Source organism: Leucopleurus acutus, assembly GCF_964270905.1.
Source record: "Leucopleurus acutus genome assembly, chromosome: 16".
Taxonomy (NCBI): Eukaryota; Metazoa; Chordata; class Mammalia; order Artiodactyla; family Delphinidae; genus Leucopleurus; species Leucopleurus acutus.
The window spans coordinates 65377248-65396668 of record NC_139158.1 but is presented as its reverse complement, the minus strand read 5'-3'; the positions used below and the strand labels follow the sequence as shown (position 1 = coordinate 65396668).

General features: G+C 53.7%; 1 protein-coding gene across 1 annotated transcript in view; it reads left to right on the top strand.

The window, feature by feature from the left end:
* Window positions 1-19421, top strand: part of MTCL2 (microtubule crosslinking factor 2) — a gene marked incomplete at both ends in the record, with an annotated part of 64411 nt that overhangs the window by 9868 nt on the left and 35122 nt on the right. The window contains 2 exons of the mRNA XM_082858216.1: window positions 11140-11364; window positions 18033-18191. Of these exons, the coding sequence (XP_082714342.1) occupies window positions 11140-11364; window positions 18033-18191 (384 nt within the window). The remainder of the gene's footprint in view (window positions 1-11139; window positions 11365-18032; window positions 18192-19421) is intronic.

Genomic DNA, 19421 nt, shown 5'->3' with positions numbered 1-19421 from the left:
CTATTATGATTCTCACTGTTGTCCCATTATAGAGACTGTCTAGTCTCGTTTACTGGAGCTCAAATTGGACTCAAATCCTGGCTGTGCCATTGAACTGTGACCTTGAGTAGACCTTTCTGACCTCAGTTCCTCACCAGTCAGTGGGGTGGCTGGGGATACAGTGAGGTAGTGTGTGCTACCTGGCACGTGCGTGGCACAGGGGGAGTGCTCAGCGAGCTCCGTGCCTGTTACTGTTTATTGCTGTTGGAGAGGTAAGTTCAGGACCCTGTCTTCCCTCATGACCCTGTGTGTCACTGGGACCAGGCAGCCTCCATGCCAGTGGGAGGGGGCATTGTGTAGCATGGCCGTGCCTGGCTGGGGTCCTGGCCCTCCTCTTCCAGGACCCTTGACCCTGACTCCCCTAAAACTAGAACCCAGCCTCCAGGCAATGAGGCTAAGCTGGGAGGCGGGAACCCCGAGTCCCTCCCTGCTTGACTCTGTTCAGTCTGGGGGACTATGGGGTTGTCCCCAGTCCCTCTCTAGGCCTCAGTGTCCCTGCTTGTGAAGGGATGGTGTCTCTGGGTTCCCCTCCGCCTGCTGCTACTCCCACAGTCTTGGCTTTTGAGCTGGGAGGAAAGTGGAGCTCTGCAGAGCCTTCTGCCCTCCTTGGGGTCCAAGTGTGAAGATCTCATCTGGAGCCTTGACACACCCTGGAGGACAGGCAGAAGGGACAGCAGATGGCTGCCCTGGCCTCTCGGGGGTCTGGCATGCCGCCCTTGTGGCCACTGCTGGCCCAAACTGCAGGTCAGCCCTTCCGGGCTAGGGTGAGTGGCCCGGGCCAGAGCCAGGGTGGCAGATGGGCAGGCAGCCTGGGCTTTGGCCTGAGGGAGGGACCGTGGGGGGCAGGGTGGTGTGGGAGAAGGCAGGCCAGGCAGAGGCTCCCGCAGAGTGAAGGTTCTGGGTCCCTTAGCTCAGCTGTCATTCTTCCTGGGTCTGTTGCCCATTGGTGGGTTGGGTCCCTAGAACCTGGGCAGGAGGTGATAAATTTGGGTAAGGTTTGAAATTGGGCAGGGACGCAGTTGGGCTGGGACCTGTGATACGCTCCTTGAAAGAAACATGGGGTTGAGATGAACACAGTGGGCTTAGAAGGGTCTGGAAGGCTTCTCTGAGGAGGTGGCATTTAAGAGGAGGCTTCAAGCAGGACGGGGAGTCGGTAGTGGGAGATGCAGGGGAGGGGAATCCAGGCAGAGGCTTAGAGGTAGGACAGGCAAGGTGTCTTCTGGCTGCGGGGAGAAGACCCGAGTGGCTAGAGTGTAGCCAACAAGAGGAGGAATGGGGGGAGATGAAGATGGACAGGTAGGCAGGATCAGCCTTCTGTTTTGCTTTCAAGTCCGGTGATTTACATACCGTGAAGTGAGTTTTGACAAATGCACACAGCTCTGTTAACCACCACCACAATCAAGACAGAGAACCATCGACCTCCCAAATTCCGCCGTGCCCCTTTGTAGTCAGTTCCTCCCTCCTCCCCCAGCCCCTGGCAACCGCTGATCTGTTTTCTGTCCCTATAGTCTTGCCTGTTCCAGAGTGTCATGGAAATGGCTTAATACAGTACGTAGCCAACAGAGTCTGACTTCCTTCACTTAGTATAATGCGTTTGGGCTCCGACCACGTGGTTGTGGGTATTGGCATTCCCTTCCTTTTTCTTGCCGAGTTGTATTCCATTATGTGGATGTACCACCATTTAGCCATTCACCAGTTGAGGAACATTTAGGTTGTTTCCAGATTTGGGCGATTGTTGGAGGGTTTTAAACAGGAGAGTAACAGTTTACAAAAAAATCACTCCATGTACTAAGTGAAGAACAGAGTAGTGGGGAGCAGACTGACCATCATAGGGACTAAATCCAGTGATTTGGTGATGAATCTGGCCCACCAGAGATACTCACTAATCGTTCATACAAAACGGCTGTGCTCCGAGGTAGCCAGCGAGGCTTCTTGGTGGAGGTGGCATTTGAGGTGGAGCAGTGAGGAGGTGGGAGACAGATGCAGAATGGAAGGAGGCCCAGGCAGTGCAGAGTCCCCGTTGGAGCTGGGTGGGCTGAGACCCCGGCTCCCTGCTCCTGACCTAGCCTTAGTATCCCAGGGTTTCTAGAATGTGGTGTGCAGGGCCCAGATCAGAGCTCCCTGGGGACGCTGGGTGAACAGGCCCCTCCCAGGGTCCACCCTAGCCCTGTGGGGGCTGATTCTCTTGGGAGGGAGTTGGCCAGGGGACCTCTGCGCTGGAACAGTCTCTTCCTTGGTGGCTGGTAAGAGGCTGCCTCCTCACACCTTCAGGAGCCTCCTGTCCCCCTGGTTCCTTCCCTGTCCCCGTGGGCCAGCTGGGAGCTGTTGCTGACGCTCACCCACCCATTGCTGCTTGCTGTGTTTCTGCAGAGGGGCTTCGTGTTTGGTCGCTTTCACCTCCAGCCCCACGGGTTGGGAGACCTCACCATCTACTTTTCCAGACCAGTTCCATCAGACCCAGGCATCTGGAGTCACTGCGAGTGTTCCAGTAGCCCCACATCTCACCCCCGCCCCCTTCTGTCCTCATTGTGCAGAGATTAATCATCTTACATTCCTGTAGGTTTCCTGAAGAAAGCATTCTTTCCTGGAACATTTTATTTTGTTTTGGCTGCACCGAAAGGCCTCCAGGAGCTTAGTTCCCCCACCCGGGTTCGAACCGGGGTCCACGGCAGTGGAAGCACTGAGTCCTAACCACTGGACTGCCATGGAATTCCCTGGAACATTTTATTTATTTATTTAAATTTTATTTTTATTTATTTATTTTCGCTGCGTTAGGTCTTTATTGCCGTGCGCGGGCTTTCCTCTAGCTGTGGCAAGCGGGGGCTACTCTTCATTGCAGTGCGCGGGCTTCTCATCACGGGGGCTTCTCTTGCTGTGGAGCACGGGCTCCAGGTGTGCGGGCTTCAGTATTTGTGGCTCTGGGGCTCAGTAGTTGTGGCTCGCGGGCTCTAGAGCGCAGGCTAAGTGGCTGTGGCGCACGGGCTTAGTTGCTCCGCGGCATGTGGGATCTTCCCGGACCAGGGCTCGAACCCGTGTCCCCTACATTGGCAGGCGGATTCTTAACCACTGCGCCACCAGGGACGTCCCTCCTGGAACATTTTAAACGTGGCGCGAAAGCGGAGCTCTGCTTCGCCAGCTTTATGCCCTGATGGTGGAGAGCAAGGGTCTGGGGTGGCGACAGATGAGGCAGCTCCAGAGGGCTCCAGAGGGAACACAGACTCCATCTTATTTTGCACCATGTGCTGAGAGTAATTCTCAGAATAATGTTTTTAAATGTTTAAAACAAAATATAAAGGAAAGCAAGCATATTGAAATACAGTTATCAAAGTATATTTTTAAATTATGATATAGTAATATGTGTGTTTATTAACTCATAAGATCTGGAAACAGGTCTGTTAACTACTGTAATTTCAAAGTACTGATGAGTGTATACAATATTTTGACATTTCTGCAACAGCTGTTATGGGATATGAAAATATCTGTGGTTTCTTTTGGTGCCGAAACTATAAGTACTGCTGATACAACCGTGGCTTGTCCAGAATAGAAGGAAACGTTAATTTTTAGTTAGCATTAGTGAAAGTAAAGACGTGATTTTTTTTTTTCCCTTCCCATCCAAGTTCATGGACTCCCTGCATTCTGGTGCAGGTGAAAGAGCGTGAAGTCTGCAACCCGAGTCCCGCTTGAAGGTGTCTCTGTGTGACCCTGGACACAGCCCACCTCCCCTGTGCTCCTCTGCAGTTCTTTGCCTCTAGAACAGAGATGGTGATTCCTGTCCTGCCTGTCCATGGGGCTTCTGTGAGGACCCGTGAGATGACTCACATGGAATGTCTTTGTAAACTGTGAAGCCCCGTGCTGCCATGCAATGCCACGCTATTATTAGCGGTAGTGTGAGCTCATGTCTGGCCCTCCGGCCCAGCGTGGACCAAAAGACTCTTCCTGGCCAATTCCCTCAGGATTCCTGGGAACCAATCCATTTCGGGGAGCGGGTCTGCCCCTGAGAGGCTGATTCCTGCAGGCTGACCTCATGGGTCATTAGAGGATGTGAAGGAGGATGGACAGAGGTGTACTTGTGGGCAGGGAGTGGGTGGGTGAGCTGAGGTTCGAGAGACCCTGCCCATCCTCCTGAGGTGGCTTGGGGGTCTGAGGCCAGCCCTGGAGCAGCCTAGGCTCTCCCTGACTCTTTGCAGTTGACCTGGGGCTGGGATCAGGAGGGCCTGCCCTCTCTGGGCTGTGAGAGAGGCTGGGCAGCGCAGAAGCCATACTCCTTTCATTCATTCATCTACCCACCCATAGACAGTGACGGGTGCCTGCTCCATCCCATGTCCTGTCCAGGGCTGTGCTGGGGACCAGACACGAGTCAGACCCAGCACCTGCCCTCCCCGCCAGCTCCTGGGGAAGATAGACTTGAAGACGAGCAAATGCGACTTAAAGTTGTTAGCACAAGAAGAATGGAGTTCAGAGCGTGGGGTTTGAATCAGATTGGGGGAGGAGGGAATACTCTGGAAGGATGAGAAAGTTAGCAGTTAGCCTGGCAAAGGCTCTCTAGGATAGGGAATAGCTCAAGCAACCCTGGGAGTAGAACACACAGTTAAGATGCACTGGCCCAGGGTTACAGGGCTTGTTTGGATTCCAACTCCACCGCTCCTTTGCTTGAGCAGCTCTGGAAAACTTCTGAGCCTCAGTTTCCTCATCTGCAAAGTGGGAACATTTTCCCTACCTACCTCACAGAGCTGGTAAGGGGTCAAACTATTGTGCACGTACTGTGCTTGGACTGGACCTGGTAATTAGTGAGCTTCCCGATAGGTGGTGGCTATTTCTTCGTCGTGGTGTACCTGGACATGGAGGGCAGAGGCAAGACAGAAGTGGGGAGGAGACCCGGGGTGGGGGTGGGGGCGGTGGAAGAGGGGTGTGCTCAGATTCCAGGGTAAGAAGCTTGTACCTAACGCAGAGACCAGTGGGAAAGTGGAGGAGATAGAAAACTATCTGCTTTTTTTTTTTTTTTCCAATAAACAGGTATTACCTCTATAATCAGAGCAAAATAAACATTCTCTGTAAAGGGAAAGGCTGACTACCCTGGCAGCAGCGTGGGTGCCCGATCCTGTCCCCCGTCCTCCCCGCTCCACTCCCCGTTCTCAGTCCAGGTTAAATAATCAGGTTAAGCTTCAAGGGGAGGAGAGGTTTCCTTGAAGGAGCGGCCGGAGGGGATGGGTTTGGAGGCCTGGCAGGCTGTGCCTCATCTGAGCACCTTTGCTCAGCTTCTTCAGTCCAGACTTTCTGACTGTGGCGGGGGGGTGCGGTTTGAGAATCGGGGGCCCCTGGGCTCTGACGTGGGCACTGCTGGGCAGTGTGGCCTCTTCCTGTCTGCAGTGGGGGATGAAGTCTGGGTTGCCCCACCAACGTTGGGGGGTCTCCGACAACCTTGTTGTATAGCCACTGGGATGGCGTAGTTCAGTGGTGTTGGCCCCCTCTCTCCGCATTTCCCCGGGGCTGGGGTGAGAGGCTCAGCGGACACTGAGCTGTCTTTTTTTTTTTTTTTTTTTAATGGAGGAAACTTTTTTTTAATTAATTAATTTTAAAACAATTTTTGGCTGCGTTTGGTCTTTGTTGCTGCACGCGGTCTTTCTCTAGTTGTGGCGAGCGGGGGCTACTCTTTGTTGCCGTGCACGGGCTTCTCATTGTGGTGGCTTCTCTTGTTGCGGAGCACGGACTCTAGGCGTACGGGCTTCAGTAGTTGTGGCATGCGGGCTTCAGTAGTTGTGGCTTGAGGGCTCTAGAGCACAGACTCAGTAGTTATGGCACGAGGGCTTAGTTGCTCCGTGTCACGTGGGATCTTCCCGGACCAGGGCTCAAACCCACGTCCCCTGCATTGGCAGGCGGACTCTTAGCCATTGCGCCACCAGGGAAGCCCTACTGAGCTGTCTTTGAAGGGAAGCATGAGCTCCCCACCCACTACCCGCTGGCGATTCCCTACCAGCTCCCTCGGTTGGATCAGACAGTCCCTGGATGAAGTCCTGGGAGACTGGGAGGCTCAGTGAGGTCCAAGAACCTCTGGAGGGAAGCAGAGTCCTACCTTCAGCCCCCTCCCCATGTCCCAGCAGCCCCTTTCCCAGCCCCCACCTCAGACCCCAAAAGCTCAGCTTCTGCTGCACACATCCCAGCAGACCCAGGCGTGCGGGCCACAATTCAGCCTTTGTGGAGTCACCCTCTCACGTGGACGGTGCCAGGAGGGGCTGACCGCATTCTGCCTGCAGCTGGGACAAGCCCCCGAGAGGCCTGGGCCCCCCTTGGCCTCCACGGAGAGATGGAGCTGGCATGAATGCAACATCCTGCATTTGCAGAAATGGACTGTGGTGAAGGGCAGGCCTGGAGAGACAGCTGCTCATGTGAGAAAGGTCATTCATTCATTCACTTCTTCAATAGATGCTTATTGAGACCCCGCTCTGTGCCAGGCTCTGGGCTGAGGACTTGTGTGCTGAGACATGTGACTCTTGCCCATTTAAGGAAAGAGACTGGAAGGAAGGGACTTCCCTGGTGGCACAATGGTTAAGAACCTGCCTGCCAATGCAGGGGACGCGGGTTCGAGCCCTGGTCCGGGAAGATCCCACACGCCGTGGAACAACTAAGCCCGTGTGCCACAACTACTGAGCCTGAGCTCTAGAGCCTGTGAGCCACAACTACCGAAGCCTGTGTGCCTAGAGCCCGTGCTCCGAAACAAGAGAAGCCACCGCAATGTGAAGCCCGTGCACCGCAATGAAGAGTAGCCCCTTCTCGCTGCAACTAGAGAAAGCCTGCATGCAGCAAAGAAGACCCAATGCAGCCAAAAAATAAAAAAAAAAAAAAAGACTGGAAGGAAACACTCTGCATTAGAGTCACTCAGGGGCCCCCATTTCCAGGGTTTCGGATTCAGGAGTTCTCAGTCAGGGCGTGAGGATTTCTGGCAAGTCCCCCACCAGTGTTGCTAATGCTGCTGGTCCAGGGACCACACTTTGAGAACCACTGTGATTCAAGACCAGGTGGAGGAATGATGAGTGGTTTATGTTTTCTGTTTTCAAAACTGTCTTTATGACCGTCATTTACTTTTTTTAATAATATTTTTTATGATTAACATTTTTAAAAATTTATTTATTTATTTAGTTTTGGCTGCGTTGGGTCTTCGTTGCTGCATGCAGGCTTTCTCTAGTTGCAGTGAGCAGGGGCTACTCTTTGTTGCGGTGCACGGGCTTCACATTGCGGTGGCTTCTCTTGTTGCGGAGCATGGGCACCAGGTGCGCGGGCTTCAGTAGTAGTGGCACGTGGGCTCAGTAGTTGTGGCGCATGGGCTCTAGAGCGCAGGCTCAGTAGCTGTGGCGCACGGGCTTAGTTGCTCTGCGGCATGTGGGATCTTCCCGGACCAGGGCTCTAACCTGTGCCCCCTGCATTGGCAGGTGGATTCTTAACCACTGAGCCACCGGGGAAGTCCCGTCATTTACATTTATAAACAGAAAAATCAGTTTAAAAAAAAAAATATTTATTTGGCTGCATCGGGTCTTAGTTACGGCACGCGGGATCCTCGTTGCAGCATGCAGAATCTTTTCTTTTTTTGCGCATGCGGGCTCTTCGTTGCGGCACATGGGCTTCTCTCTAGTTGTGGCACTTGGGCTCTAGAGTGCGCGGCCTTAGTTGCGGTGCGCGGACTCTCTAATTGTGGCACATGGGCTTAATTGCCCCGCGGCATGTGGAATCTTAGTTCCCCAACCAGGGATCGAACCCGCATCCCCTGCATTGGAAGGCGGCTTCTTAACCACGGGACTACCAGGGAAGTCCCGAAAAAATCAGTTATTTAAAAGTTAGAAAAATAAGCGGTCGCCAAAAATGACTCCAGTGCCCTGGGTGTGGTCCTGTGTTGTGGGCTGTCACCTCCCATGATCTAAATGTCATACATCTTTTTTTTTTTTTTTTTTTTTTTTTTTTTGCGGTACGCGGGCCTCTCACTGTTGTGGCCTCCCCTGTTGCGAAGCACAGGCTCCGGACGCGCAGGCTCAATGGCCATGGCTCACGGGCCCAGCCGCTACGTGGCATGTGGGATCCTCCCGGACCGGGGCATGAACCTGTGTCCCCTGCATCGGCAGGCGGACTCTCAACCACTGCGCCACCAGGGAAGCCCTCATACATCTTTTAATGTAGCCCAGCATCATTAGCTTGTGCATCCCCTGCACTTCCCTTTGGCTCACCCTGCACTTTGGGTCCACTCCGACCCCCAAATCCTGTCAACATGTTCTGTAAATAGTATGGTGAGGATTTGGACATAGGCCCATCTGGAGGCTGGTTTAGCTTGGATTTAGCCAACTGACCCACACTTCCTTAGTGCCATTTCCTTTATGCTCCCTTAATCTCGCCAGCTGAAATGCGTGTGGATCCCTCACTTCCTCATTCCTTTAACTGGTGTGATCATTGACTGTCCCACTTCCTCCTTCTCCACTTTTAGTTCTGTCTGCTTGGCATGGGGGGGAGGCTGCGTCTGTGTATATATTGGGGTAGAGGTGGGGTTCCTGATGAGGGACCATTCCTCTGCATCTTGATGTAGGCAGAATCATTCACTTTGCGGGGTGCTGCTGAACCCCCCCCCCACAACTAGGAGCGAGGCTGTGGTGCCAGGTGGGAATCAAACCCTTCAGTTGCTGGTGGGAATGGGACAGTATCTGTTGTGGTTGAGAGAAGCAGATACCCTGTCATCCCCTCTGTCTTCCTTTCCTGTGTTCAGAACCATTTGAGAAATAGTCCCAGGAGTAACTGGGTGCAGATGGATATAAAAAGCTCCATGAACTTTCATACTAAAAACCACCCTGAAGGTGCCACTTCCTAACCCTGAATTAAGCCAACCCATCCAGTCTCAGGGGCGCTGGGAACCGCAGGCCATTCCTCCGTAGGGAGCCACCCATTTTCTTTGGGGAAAGGGAGGCTCAGAGGGCTGGTGAACCCAGCTCTCCAGATGTGGTCCCTCTCCAGACCCTGCACAGTGGTTGGTTTGGTTCTTGGACCCACCCCGCTTTCCCATCAGCACCATTTCTAGGTGCTTTCTGTGACTCCTTTGGGATGCCTTTGGCAGGTCATTCATCTCCTGTGACTCGGTTTCTCTTTTTTTTTTTTTTTCTTTTGCGGTACGTGGGCCTCTCACTGTTGTGGCCTCTCCCATTGCGGAGCACAGGCTCTGGACGCGCAGGCTCAGCGGCCGTGGCTCACGGGCCCAGCCGCTCCGCGGCATGTGGGGTCTTCCCGGACCGGGGCACGAACCCGTGTCCCCTGCATCGGCAGGCAGACTCTCAACCACTGCGCCACCAGGGAAGCCCGTCGGTTTCTCTTTTTAGTGTACAATTTTATTTAATCCGTTCAATCACACTAAGGGCAGATATTATTATTTCCATTTGTGACTCAGCTTTCATACCTACTGTTAGACATAGTAATCATCCATTTCTTCTCCTGGGTCTCCCCACTCATCCCCCTACACTTTGTGTCTAGTGATTGTTTCACGTTGGTATGTCTTTTTGTGATTGTTTACATAACAAGACATGCCTCCATGCACTCAGTATTTGTTGGGAGCCTGCAGGATGCTGGGCCCTGTGCTGGGTGTGGGGCATACAGCGGGGAGTGAGGTAGACTTGGGGAAGCCCCCCAGGCACTCACGGTCTCTCTGGGAGACAAACTCTTAAATGAAGAATTGCTGATATACCCATGATAACAAAGGGGAAGTGAAGGACATCTGGGAGTTGATGACAGAGGTGGTCAGGAGCTGCCCTGAGGAAGTGAGGTCATCCCCCTCAACCCCCTCCACTTAAAACCCAGACTCAGATTCTTTACTCAACCCTTCAAGGCCCTGGATGGCTGACCCCTGTCAGTTTCCCCAGCCTCAGCTGACCCCTGTAGCTGCCCTGGCTGCCTTGCTGTATCTTGACACACTGAGCTCTTTCCTGCCTCTGGGCCTTTGCACACACTGCTCCCTGCCTCTCTCTCTGCATGGCTGTTCCTTCTTGCCTCAGCTCAAATGTCCTTTGAGAGGCGGCCTGCCCGACCTTGTCCTCTAACATAGCACCTTCCCCCATTACTCTTTCATATTACCCAGGTGTTTTGGTTCTGGTTTTTTGGCTTTTTGTCTTCCCAGCTCTTAACAGTATCTGAGGGTTTTTTTATCTTTCAGTTTACTGTGTGTCTTGCCAATGAGACTTGGGGCTCCATGCAGACAATACAGAAAGGGCCACGTTTGTCTTGGTCACCACTCTCCTTCCCCACCCCCTGTGCCTGCACAGAGCCTGGTACACAGTTGGTGTTCATAAATGCTTGTTGAATGAGCCTCTTCTGCTTCCCCAGTGTATTACTTCCCTATTGCTGCTATAATAAGTTACCGCGAATTTGACTTAAAACAATCCCAGGGCTTCCCTGGTGGCGCAGTGGTTGAGAGTCCGCCCGCCGATACAGGGGATACGGGTTCGTGCCCCGGTCCGGGAAGATCCCACATGCCGCAGAGCGGCTGGGCCCGTGAGCCATGGCCGCTGAGCCTGCGCGTCCGGAGCCTGTGCTTTGCAACAGGGGAGGCCACAACAGTGAGAGGCCCGCGTACAGCAAAAAAAAAAAAAAAAAAAAAAAAATCCCAGATTATTATCTTATAATTCTGGAGGTCAGGGCTCCATCCCTGTAAAGGCTCTGGGGAGAATGCATTCTCTTTCCTGCTTCTAGAGGCTGCCTGCATTCCCCGGTTCATGGCCCTTTCTCCATCTTCAACATACATCACCCCAACCTCTGCCACATCGCCTTCTCCCACTCTGAGCCCCTTGCCTCCCTCTTATACGGATGCTTGTAATTACACTGGGCCCACCCAGATAATCCAGCAAAATTTCCCAATCTCAAGATCCTTAACTTAATCACATTTGCAAAATCCCTTTGCCATGTAAGGTAACATACTCACAGATTCTGGGAATTAGGACATGGGCATCTTGGGGGCCCATTACACGGTCTGCCACACCCAGAACCCCTGAGGTGTGCCTAGGACAGCATCGAGTGTGCCCTGCACTCCAGTACCCTGGCCACTGCCATAGGGCCCAGCGACCTGACCTCTCCTTCCCTCTGCAGGACGAGATTGAGGAGCTGCGGGCAGAGATGCTGGAGATGCGGGACGTCTATATGGAGGAGGATGTGTACCAGCTGCAGGAGCTGCGGCAGCAGCTGGACCAGGCCAGCAAGACCTGTCGCATCCTGCAGTACCGGCTGCGCAAGGCTGAGCGCCGCAGCCTCCGTGCTGCCCAGACTGGCCAGGTGGACGGCGAGCTCATCCGTGGCCTGGAGCAGGACGTCAAGGTAAGCCCAGGGCCCTCCCAACCCTCACAGGTGCCCTTTCTGGGGGGTCGGACCATGAGCCTGAGTGCCCAGGTCAGCTCCCTCCTCATGTGTCCTTGGGCAAGTTCCATCATCTCTTTGGGCCTCAGCATCCTCATCTGTAAAATGGGGATCCCTAGGAACTGACAGGCCGTCTACCACGGTTGTCCCAAAGTGGTATCATAAGATGATACCTACTAACAGCAGCTGCTGTGTGAGTACGAGCCATACACCTGGTGCTGGGCTCCAAGGTATCCGTGCATAGTTCCATGGAGGTTTCTTTCTTGTGCTGATGGAGAGTAGTGAATGTCTGGAGTTGAATAAGGCTGGTTTAAATCTTGGCTCCAATATGCCCTAATTTTATGATTTTGAGCAAATCACCTGTTCCAGTTTCCTCATCTGTAAAACACGTGTAACGGCAGCCCCTGCCTCACAGGGTTCTATGAGGATCAAATGAGATCAGGTAGGTAGGAGGTCACTGTAGGCACTGGAAAAGGTTAGCTAATAATTCTTCTTCTTCTTCTCATTTTCCGGATGAGGAAAGTGAGTCTCAGAGAAAGGAAGTACCTGTCCAAGTTCACGTGACCCTCCATAGAGCTGGCAGAGCACAGACTTATCAGCCTCCCATGCTTGCTGCCTGACCCTGTTGATCTTGGCCTCAGAGAGCAGGAAAGGGACGGCCTGGAGGCTGGCAGATGGGGCTTCCAGAAGAGAAGTCTGCCCTGCCTGTCTGTATGAGCCCTGGTCTGGGGGCTGAGAACTCCAGGGGACCTGGCCCGGCACGCTGCTCTCAGAACTCAGCCCAGTGTTATCCAGGGATATAGGAGCTGGGGGCAGGGGCCTCTGGCACAGCCTGGGGGACTGTGGAGTCTTCCTGCAGGGGTGACCTCTGAGTTGAGGCCTGAGGTGGAAGAAGGAATGTTGAAGGAAGAGGGCCCCTGTAAGGGGAGGTGAAGAGTGAGCACCAGATCCACACCGGCCTTTGCGTCTCCCATCGTCTTGCATGTGCTGTGGGCACATTGGGATTGTAGACCTGCTGTACAAGTGAGGAAACAGCTCAGAAAGGTTGTATCTCCAAGGCCAAAGTGTACCTGTACCTAAGAAGGCAGCTCTTGAGATAAGTTGTTCTACAAATATTCAAATTCCAGGTACCAGATCGAGAGGGTGTGGGGTGAGGGAGAGCCCTGGAAGCTTAGAGGAATCTGAGTTTGGGGCTTTGGGGCGAAGACACCGAAAAGTCAGCCTTAGATGAGGAAGGGGTGGAGGAAGGCTGGAGCTGGGAGCAGACTAGCTGGCTTGCCTCTGTGGGAGGAGCTGAGAGCAGCTGGTGTGTGTGTGTAGAATGGGGAGGGGGGAGGCCCTCTGGAGTCTGGGCGGAAGGGAGCGGCCCCTTCTGTTGGGATTTGAACTAGCCAATCAGCAACTGGCTTGGCCCCTTCCCTCCCTCCTCTCCCCGCGCCTGCAGCTGGAGCGCTGAGCTCATCCGCACTGGCCTGGGCTGGACATCTTTGGCCGCCTCTCTGTGTCCCAGGTGCTGGGGATGTTCTGGGGCATTTTTTGGAGGCTTTCAGAACGCTGACTTCCCTGGCATCGCCTGGGAGGGCTTGAGAGACCCAAGTGTGGAGGGAGCTGGACGCTGCCTGGGAGGGTATCCCCGGGGGCCCTCCGACTCGCCGTGCCAGCAAGAGTAGACAGGCGTGAGGCCGCCTCTTGGAGTCTCAGTTTCCCCTTCTGTTAAAAGGAGGGCTTCGAGCAGCTGAATCTCCGGGGCTTTTGCAGCCCGAGTGGTTTAAGCAAGCAGGTAGATTACTGGTGAGGGTGCCATGAAGGAAACCTCAGGCCTCGGCCCTCCCTCTCCCTCACCCCCACCCCCAGACTCTCTCACTGTCTGCTGGTTCTCACAGCTGGCAGGACCCACAGAAGCTCAGCAGGCACATTGTCCAGCATGAGGAGGGCAGGGGTGGGGAGGGGGAGAGACCTGCTCTACCACTTGCTTGCTGTGTGGCTTTGGGAAACCTCCTTGACAGCCCTGAGCCTCAGTTTCCCCATGTGGAAAATGGAGATGCAACAAGTCTCTACCTGTAGAGATTTTTGGGAGGCTAAAATGAAATAGCTCAAGTAAAGAGCGTGCTGAGCACGGAGTCTGGCTCGGGACGCTCCCTCAGCAAATGAGCAGATGTTGCTTGGCGCGTTACTGTGCAGGAGAAGAACTTACAAGGCACTAGTGGGACAAATGGCTGGACCACGGTGGAGAAGGGGGCCAGAATCTCTACCTCCCTGGGTAGATAAGTGTAGCCTGGAGGTTTGTTCACCATGGAGATTCCCAGGCCCCACCCTCAGGGCTTGGGATCCTGTAGGAGGGCGTCAGGTCCCGGGAATCAGGGATGAAAATTCCCACCTGAAGGGACTCTTGTAGGAGGCCCGAGGACACACCGGTAAAACAATTCTTAGAAATAGATGTTGCTGGAGAAAAAGTTCTGGCTTTGAGTTTAATCCCTGGGTGACCTGAGCAGGTGACTTTCTCTCTTTGATCCTCAGTTTCCTCATCTGTACAATGCGGGTGACATTCCCACCCTCCCGGGGTTCCTGGGAGGGTTTCGCCACACAGGACCCAGATGCTGCCTGGACAGGGGGTGCTCCTTAGTGACGGTTCCTATCCCACACCCTGGGGATTCAGAGTGACAGAGACCCCGTAAAGCCTTAGGCCCGGGAGCCGAGGGGCCCATGAGCGAGGCGGCTGTGGCCTGGAGGCTGCTGGCTGCATTTGGCAGGAGCCAGACCCCAGCGCTGTAACAGTGACCTCATGGCTGACAGCATTTGTTTGTGCTTTGGGGATTTGCCCTGGTTTCCAGAAGCTGCAGCTGCTTCACCTCCTGTAGTATCTCAGCCCCCCAACCTTGGGGATAGTTGGAAGGATCATGAGAGGATCAAATGCGACAGGCAGGTGGGGCCCCGTGAGCCCCTGACACAGTGGGCCCACTGTTGCACTTATTTTTAATACTCTTATTCTTGATATTAATATAATGTGTCTTCAAGCTTCAGGCCAACAGCGGCTCAGACTGAGAGCAAGACTCCAGCGTTGACCCACCTGCTTGCAGACCTTGGTTCTGTAGCTTCCTGGCTGTGCGGCCTTGGGCAAATGACCTTTTCTTTCTGAGCCTCAGAGTGGGGAGGATATTCAAAGCACGTTCCCAGGGGATGAAAGGCACGTGGTGGGTGCACGGGGAGCGACAGCTGATTCTGCCTGATGACCTGGGAGAGCCAGGGGGCCCAGGACCACTGAGGCTCAGAGAGAGAAAGGGAGAGGCGCAGGCAACCAGGCTCCTGCCCTCCAGGCAGGCATGCTCTTTGCTCTGTGGACCTCCATCAGGGGCACAGGGCTCTGTGGGCATCTGAGATTAAGGGCTCTTTTGTCCACACTGGAATTCTGTAAGCTGCCTGGGGCTAGGCCTTCTTAACAGAGCACCCCTGGGGGTAGAAAGCAGTTGGAGAAGGGGGTTCCATGGAGGATGGGGCAGAAGGCAACTGGGGACTCACGGAAGGGATGAAATCCATAGAGTCACTCATGAACCCAAGAGGATCCAGGAATCCACATGGATCATGACTTCTCGGTGGGGAGCAGGTCACCTGCCCAGGTCAAGGCCATGGTGGGGATGGAGTGAACCCCAGGTGGAGAGGAGCTGGCCCAGGTGGGAGCATAGTTAGGAGAGGAGCCCCCACTCCTCCAGCAGCTGATCCCTCATCCCAGTCAGGGACACAGCCCTCTCTGGACATTTGGGGGTGTCGGCAGTTGGGGGGAGCATCCCCCGCCAAGCTAGGGCATGTGCAGCTCCCCATGTTTCAGTCATTCACTCCTTCATTTCCCTCCCTTTTTGCTTGCTGGGGTCTTGGATTTGTTTGTTCATCCAACAAGCATTTATTAGGCACTTAGTGTGTGCCAGACCCTGCGAGATATGAAGGAGCCCCGGCATGGCCTGGGGCCTGGACCTCTGTGCGCCACCACTCCTGCCCCCAGGGGCTACGCAGATGAATGAATGAATAAATGAATGAATGAATGGCGTATTGGTCAGGACGGGGACTCACTGGGTGACCTAATAGCCTAAAACCTGGGACCTGGGGCTGAACACCCAGACACTAAACTCAAGAGTGAGGTTGTGGGGTGTTGGGCCAACCTGGATTAAAATCAGTGCACGGAGGTGAAGCAGTAATCTTGACAATGCATTAAAAATCATACTTTTGAGCACCTGCTATGTTCCAGCCACCAGCCCAAGCACTATGTCTTTCTTTTTTGAATTTCTGAATTTTATTTTATTTATTTTTTTTACAGCAGGTTCTTATTAGTTATCTATTTTATACACATCAGTGTATACATGTCAATCCCAATTTCCCAGTTCATCCCACCACTACCCCACCCCACCCCCCGCCGCTTTCCCCGCTTGGTGTCCACACATTTGTTCTCTACATCTGTGTCTCTATTTCTGCCCTGCAAACCGGTTCATCTGTGCCATTTTTCTAGGTTCCACATATACGCGTTAACATACGATATTTGTTTTTCTCTTTCTGACTTACTTCACTCTGTATGACAGTCTCTAGATCCATCCACATCTCTACAAATGACCCAATTTCATTCCTTTTTATGGCTGAGTAATATTCCATTGTAATATATGTACCACGTCCTCTTTATCCATTCGTCTGTCGATGGGCGTGACCATGACCTGGCTATTGTAAGTAGTGCTGCAATGAACATTGGGGTGCATGTGTCTTTTTGAATTATGGTTTTCTCTGGGTATATGCCCAGTAGTGGGATTCCAAGCGCTATGTCTTTTATTCCTCACAGCAGGCCTCGTGACTAGGCTATATCAACACCCTTTTACTGATGACGAAACCGAGACTTCAAATGGTTAAATAACCTGTCCTGGGTCACACACCCAGTGAGGTCTGGAATCAGGCTTGAATCTAGTCTTCCCACCTGCGAAGTCCTCGTTCTGCTACTGAGGGATTGCTCCCCCCACTTTGTGGATGAGGAGGGTTTGGTGGCCTAGAGAGACTGTGGGAGGAGCCTCGTGGGCCAGCTTCCAGCTGTCCTAGGAGGTCTTCAGGGGGCTGAGAGAGGCAGTGGGCAACGGAGGGAGGAGGGGGAGGCAGGGCTCGATTTCCTTTCTGGCCGTTGTTCTTCCTGGCCTGCCTTGCACACTGCCAAGGGGTCCGTGCCGAGTTGGGCCTGGGCCCGCAGAAGGCAGAGCCAGGGAGGGCCCTCTTTCCTTCCGGCAGGGAGGAGGTGCCACAGCCATTTCCGAGACTGGCAGGCACGAGGCACTGGGCTGTCTGCCCCACATATACCTCTTGCTGGCAAAGCCCTCACACCCCTTGTGGAGCCTGGGCCACGCTGGCCCTTCAGCCAAAGCCCCTGAGCTCCCTCCAGCTTGGCCCACACTAGCTCTGTTTGACTCTGAGCAAGTCATTTGCCCTCTGAGCCTCAGTTTCCTTGCCAGTAAAATGGGGGCAGAGTTGGGGTGAAGAGGAATGAATCTGGCACATAGCAGGTATTCAACAAATGCTAGTACTTAGTCCACTTGGGGATGGGGGCTAGTTGTGATTTACCAGCTCAGAAGGGCCTTCCTCATCCCCAGAGAAGAGACCCCCTTTCCTACCTTTCACCCCAGCCAGCAGGGGACAGGACAGAAGGGTCCTCAAGGAAACGGGGTGCTCTTGCAGCAGAGTCCTGGAACCGGGACTGGAATTTGCAGCTCCATTAGCTCCTTCTGTAGGGATGACTTGGACATCTGCCCAGCCTTTGTCACTGGGGGCATGTTCTGTATCCCAGACAACTGGAAATAGGCCTCATGGTCTGTGTCACATTGTGACCCCCAGCAAGGCATGCCCCCCTCTGGGCTCAGCGCCTCCCAGCAGCAGCTACCACTTACCCAACGCTCACTGTGCAGGCAGTCAGCCAAGCCTTTGTGCAATAGCTGATTCAGTCCTCCTGTCGGCCCGTGAGGTTGGTGCTGTTATTATTGCACCCGTTTTGTAGTTAAAGAAAAGACCCAGAGTAGGGAAATAATTTGCCCAGGAACGTATGCTGGTCACTGGCAGAGATGGGGTTCAGATGTCTCTGGGGATGCCCACCTTGCTCTGGGTTTCCCCTCTCTTTAAAATGATCTTCTTGGAGGGTAGTGGTGGTGGGATGAACTGGGAGATAGGGACTGACATATATACACTAATTTGTATAAAGTAGATAACTAATAAGAACCCGCTGTATGAAAATAAATAAATAAAATTTAATTTAAAAAAATAAATAAAACAATCTTCTGGCCCTGTCTTAGGCTCTGGTGAGAACTGGGCAAGAGGGTGGACAGGAGAGGCTTTTGGAAGCATCAAAAGGCTCAGATAAAAGTAAAGGCATTGCTAAGAACAGGCTTTCTGGGAGCTGAACTATGATGTGGACATGGGAAACACAGGGTGCCTGGGTTTGGGTTTTGGTTCTACCACTTCCTGGCTGTGCGACCCTTGGTGAGTTACTTGACCTCTCTGTGCCTCAGTTTCCTCTTCTCTAAGTGGGGGTGATGAGAGTACATGCCTACGCTGGGGTTGCTCTGTGGTAGAGGTAGGATGGCCTGCTCATGCCCTGCTCATCACCCACCTTTGCTCAGGTCTCTAAGGACATCTCCGTGCGGCTGCATAAAGAGCTCGAGGCGGTGGAGAAGAAACGGGCGAGGCTGGAGGAGGAGAATGAGGAGCTTCGGCAGCGGCTCATTGAGACCGAGCTGGCCAAGCAGGTGCTGCAGACAGAGCTGGAGCGGCCGAGAGAGGTGAGGCCCCCGTCCACCCCGGCAGGGCCAGGCCTGGGCTGGGCAGGCATGTGCCGACCCCATCCAGCCAGTGTCTCTGAGCCTCTGTCTCTGCACAGTTATGCCTCCCTGGCAGAGCTGTCTATTCATTCACTGCTCCAGCACGCGCTCCCTGAGCACCTACTGTGTTCACTGTGTGCTGGATACTAAGGACACAGGGGTGCGTGAGAGACACCTGGTTCCTGTCCTCGAGGAGCCCACAGGCTAACGAAGGAGACAGTCAGCCATCAAAGGACCACAGCTGGGAGAGGATTGCCTGAGAAAACATGCAACAGTGCTGAGCAGGGGACCCAGCCCTCTGTGCCTCAGTTTCCTCATGTATAAAATGGGATAGTAATACTTCAAATCATTGGAAGGACTAAGTGGTATAGATTTTGTGGACACGCTTTAGGGACTGCCTGGCATTGCCACTCGGTATAAAGTCACTGCCAGGTCTGGGCAGCCTCTGGCTGGTGTCTCAACACATTTCCAGGACACAGATGCTTTTTTTTTTTTTTAATTTATTTAATTTATTTATTTTGGCTATGTTGGGTCTTCGTTGCTGCACTCAGACTTTCTCTAGTTGTGGCGAATGGGGGCTACTCTTCATGGCAGTGCACGGGCTTTTCATTGCGGTGGCTTCTCTTGTTGAAGAGCACGGGCTCTAGAGCGCACGGGCTTCAGTAGTTGTGGCTCGCGGGCTCTAGAGTGTAGGCTCAGTAGTTGTGGCGCACGGGCTTAGTTGCTCCGTGGCATGTGGGATCTTCCCGGACCAGGGCTCGAACCCTTGTCCCCTGCATTGGCAGGCGGATTCTTAACCGCTGCACCACCAGGGAAGCCCCAGATGCTTCTTGAGTGTGACCCCAGGCACCAGCTTCTCTGTCTTTGGTCATGAGAGTCCTTCCACCCGGCATCCCATTCTTCCTTCTGCTGTGTGTTAGGTGTACAGCACGTTATGTTAAGCATGCTAGACACTTTCCATGATTTTCAGAAAGGCTTGATGAGGTTGTGATTGTACCAGTTTTATGGATGAAAACACAGCCCTGAGGGAGGGAGCGATGTCCTCCAGGTCACGTAGGGCCCAGTGGGCTGTGCAGATTGGAAACCATCAGCCCAGGTGATGCCTAAGGGCTGGAATCCTCCAGAATCCAGGGGTCTGTGTCCCAGGCGGCCCCAGTGCCTTCTGCCCCCAGAGGCACAGCTGGGCCTCAG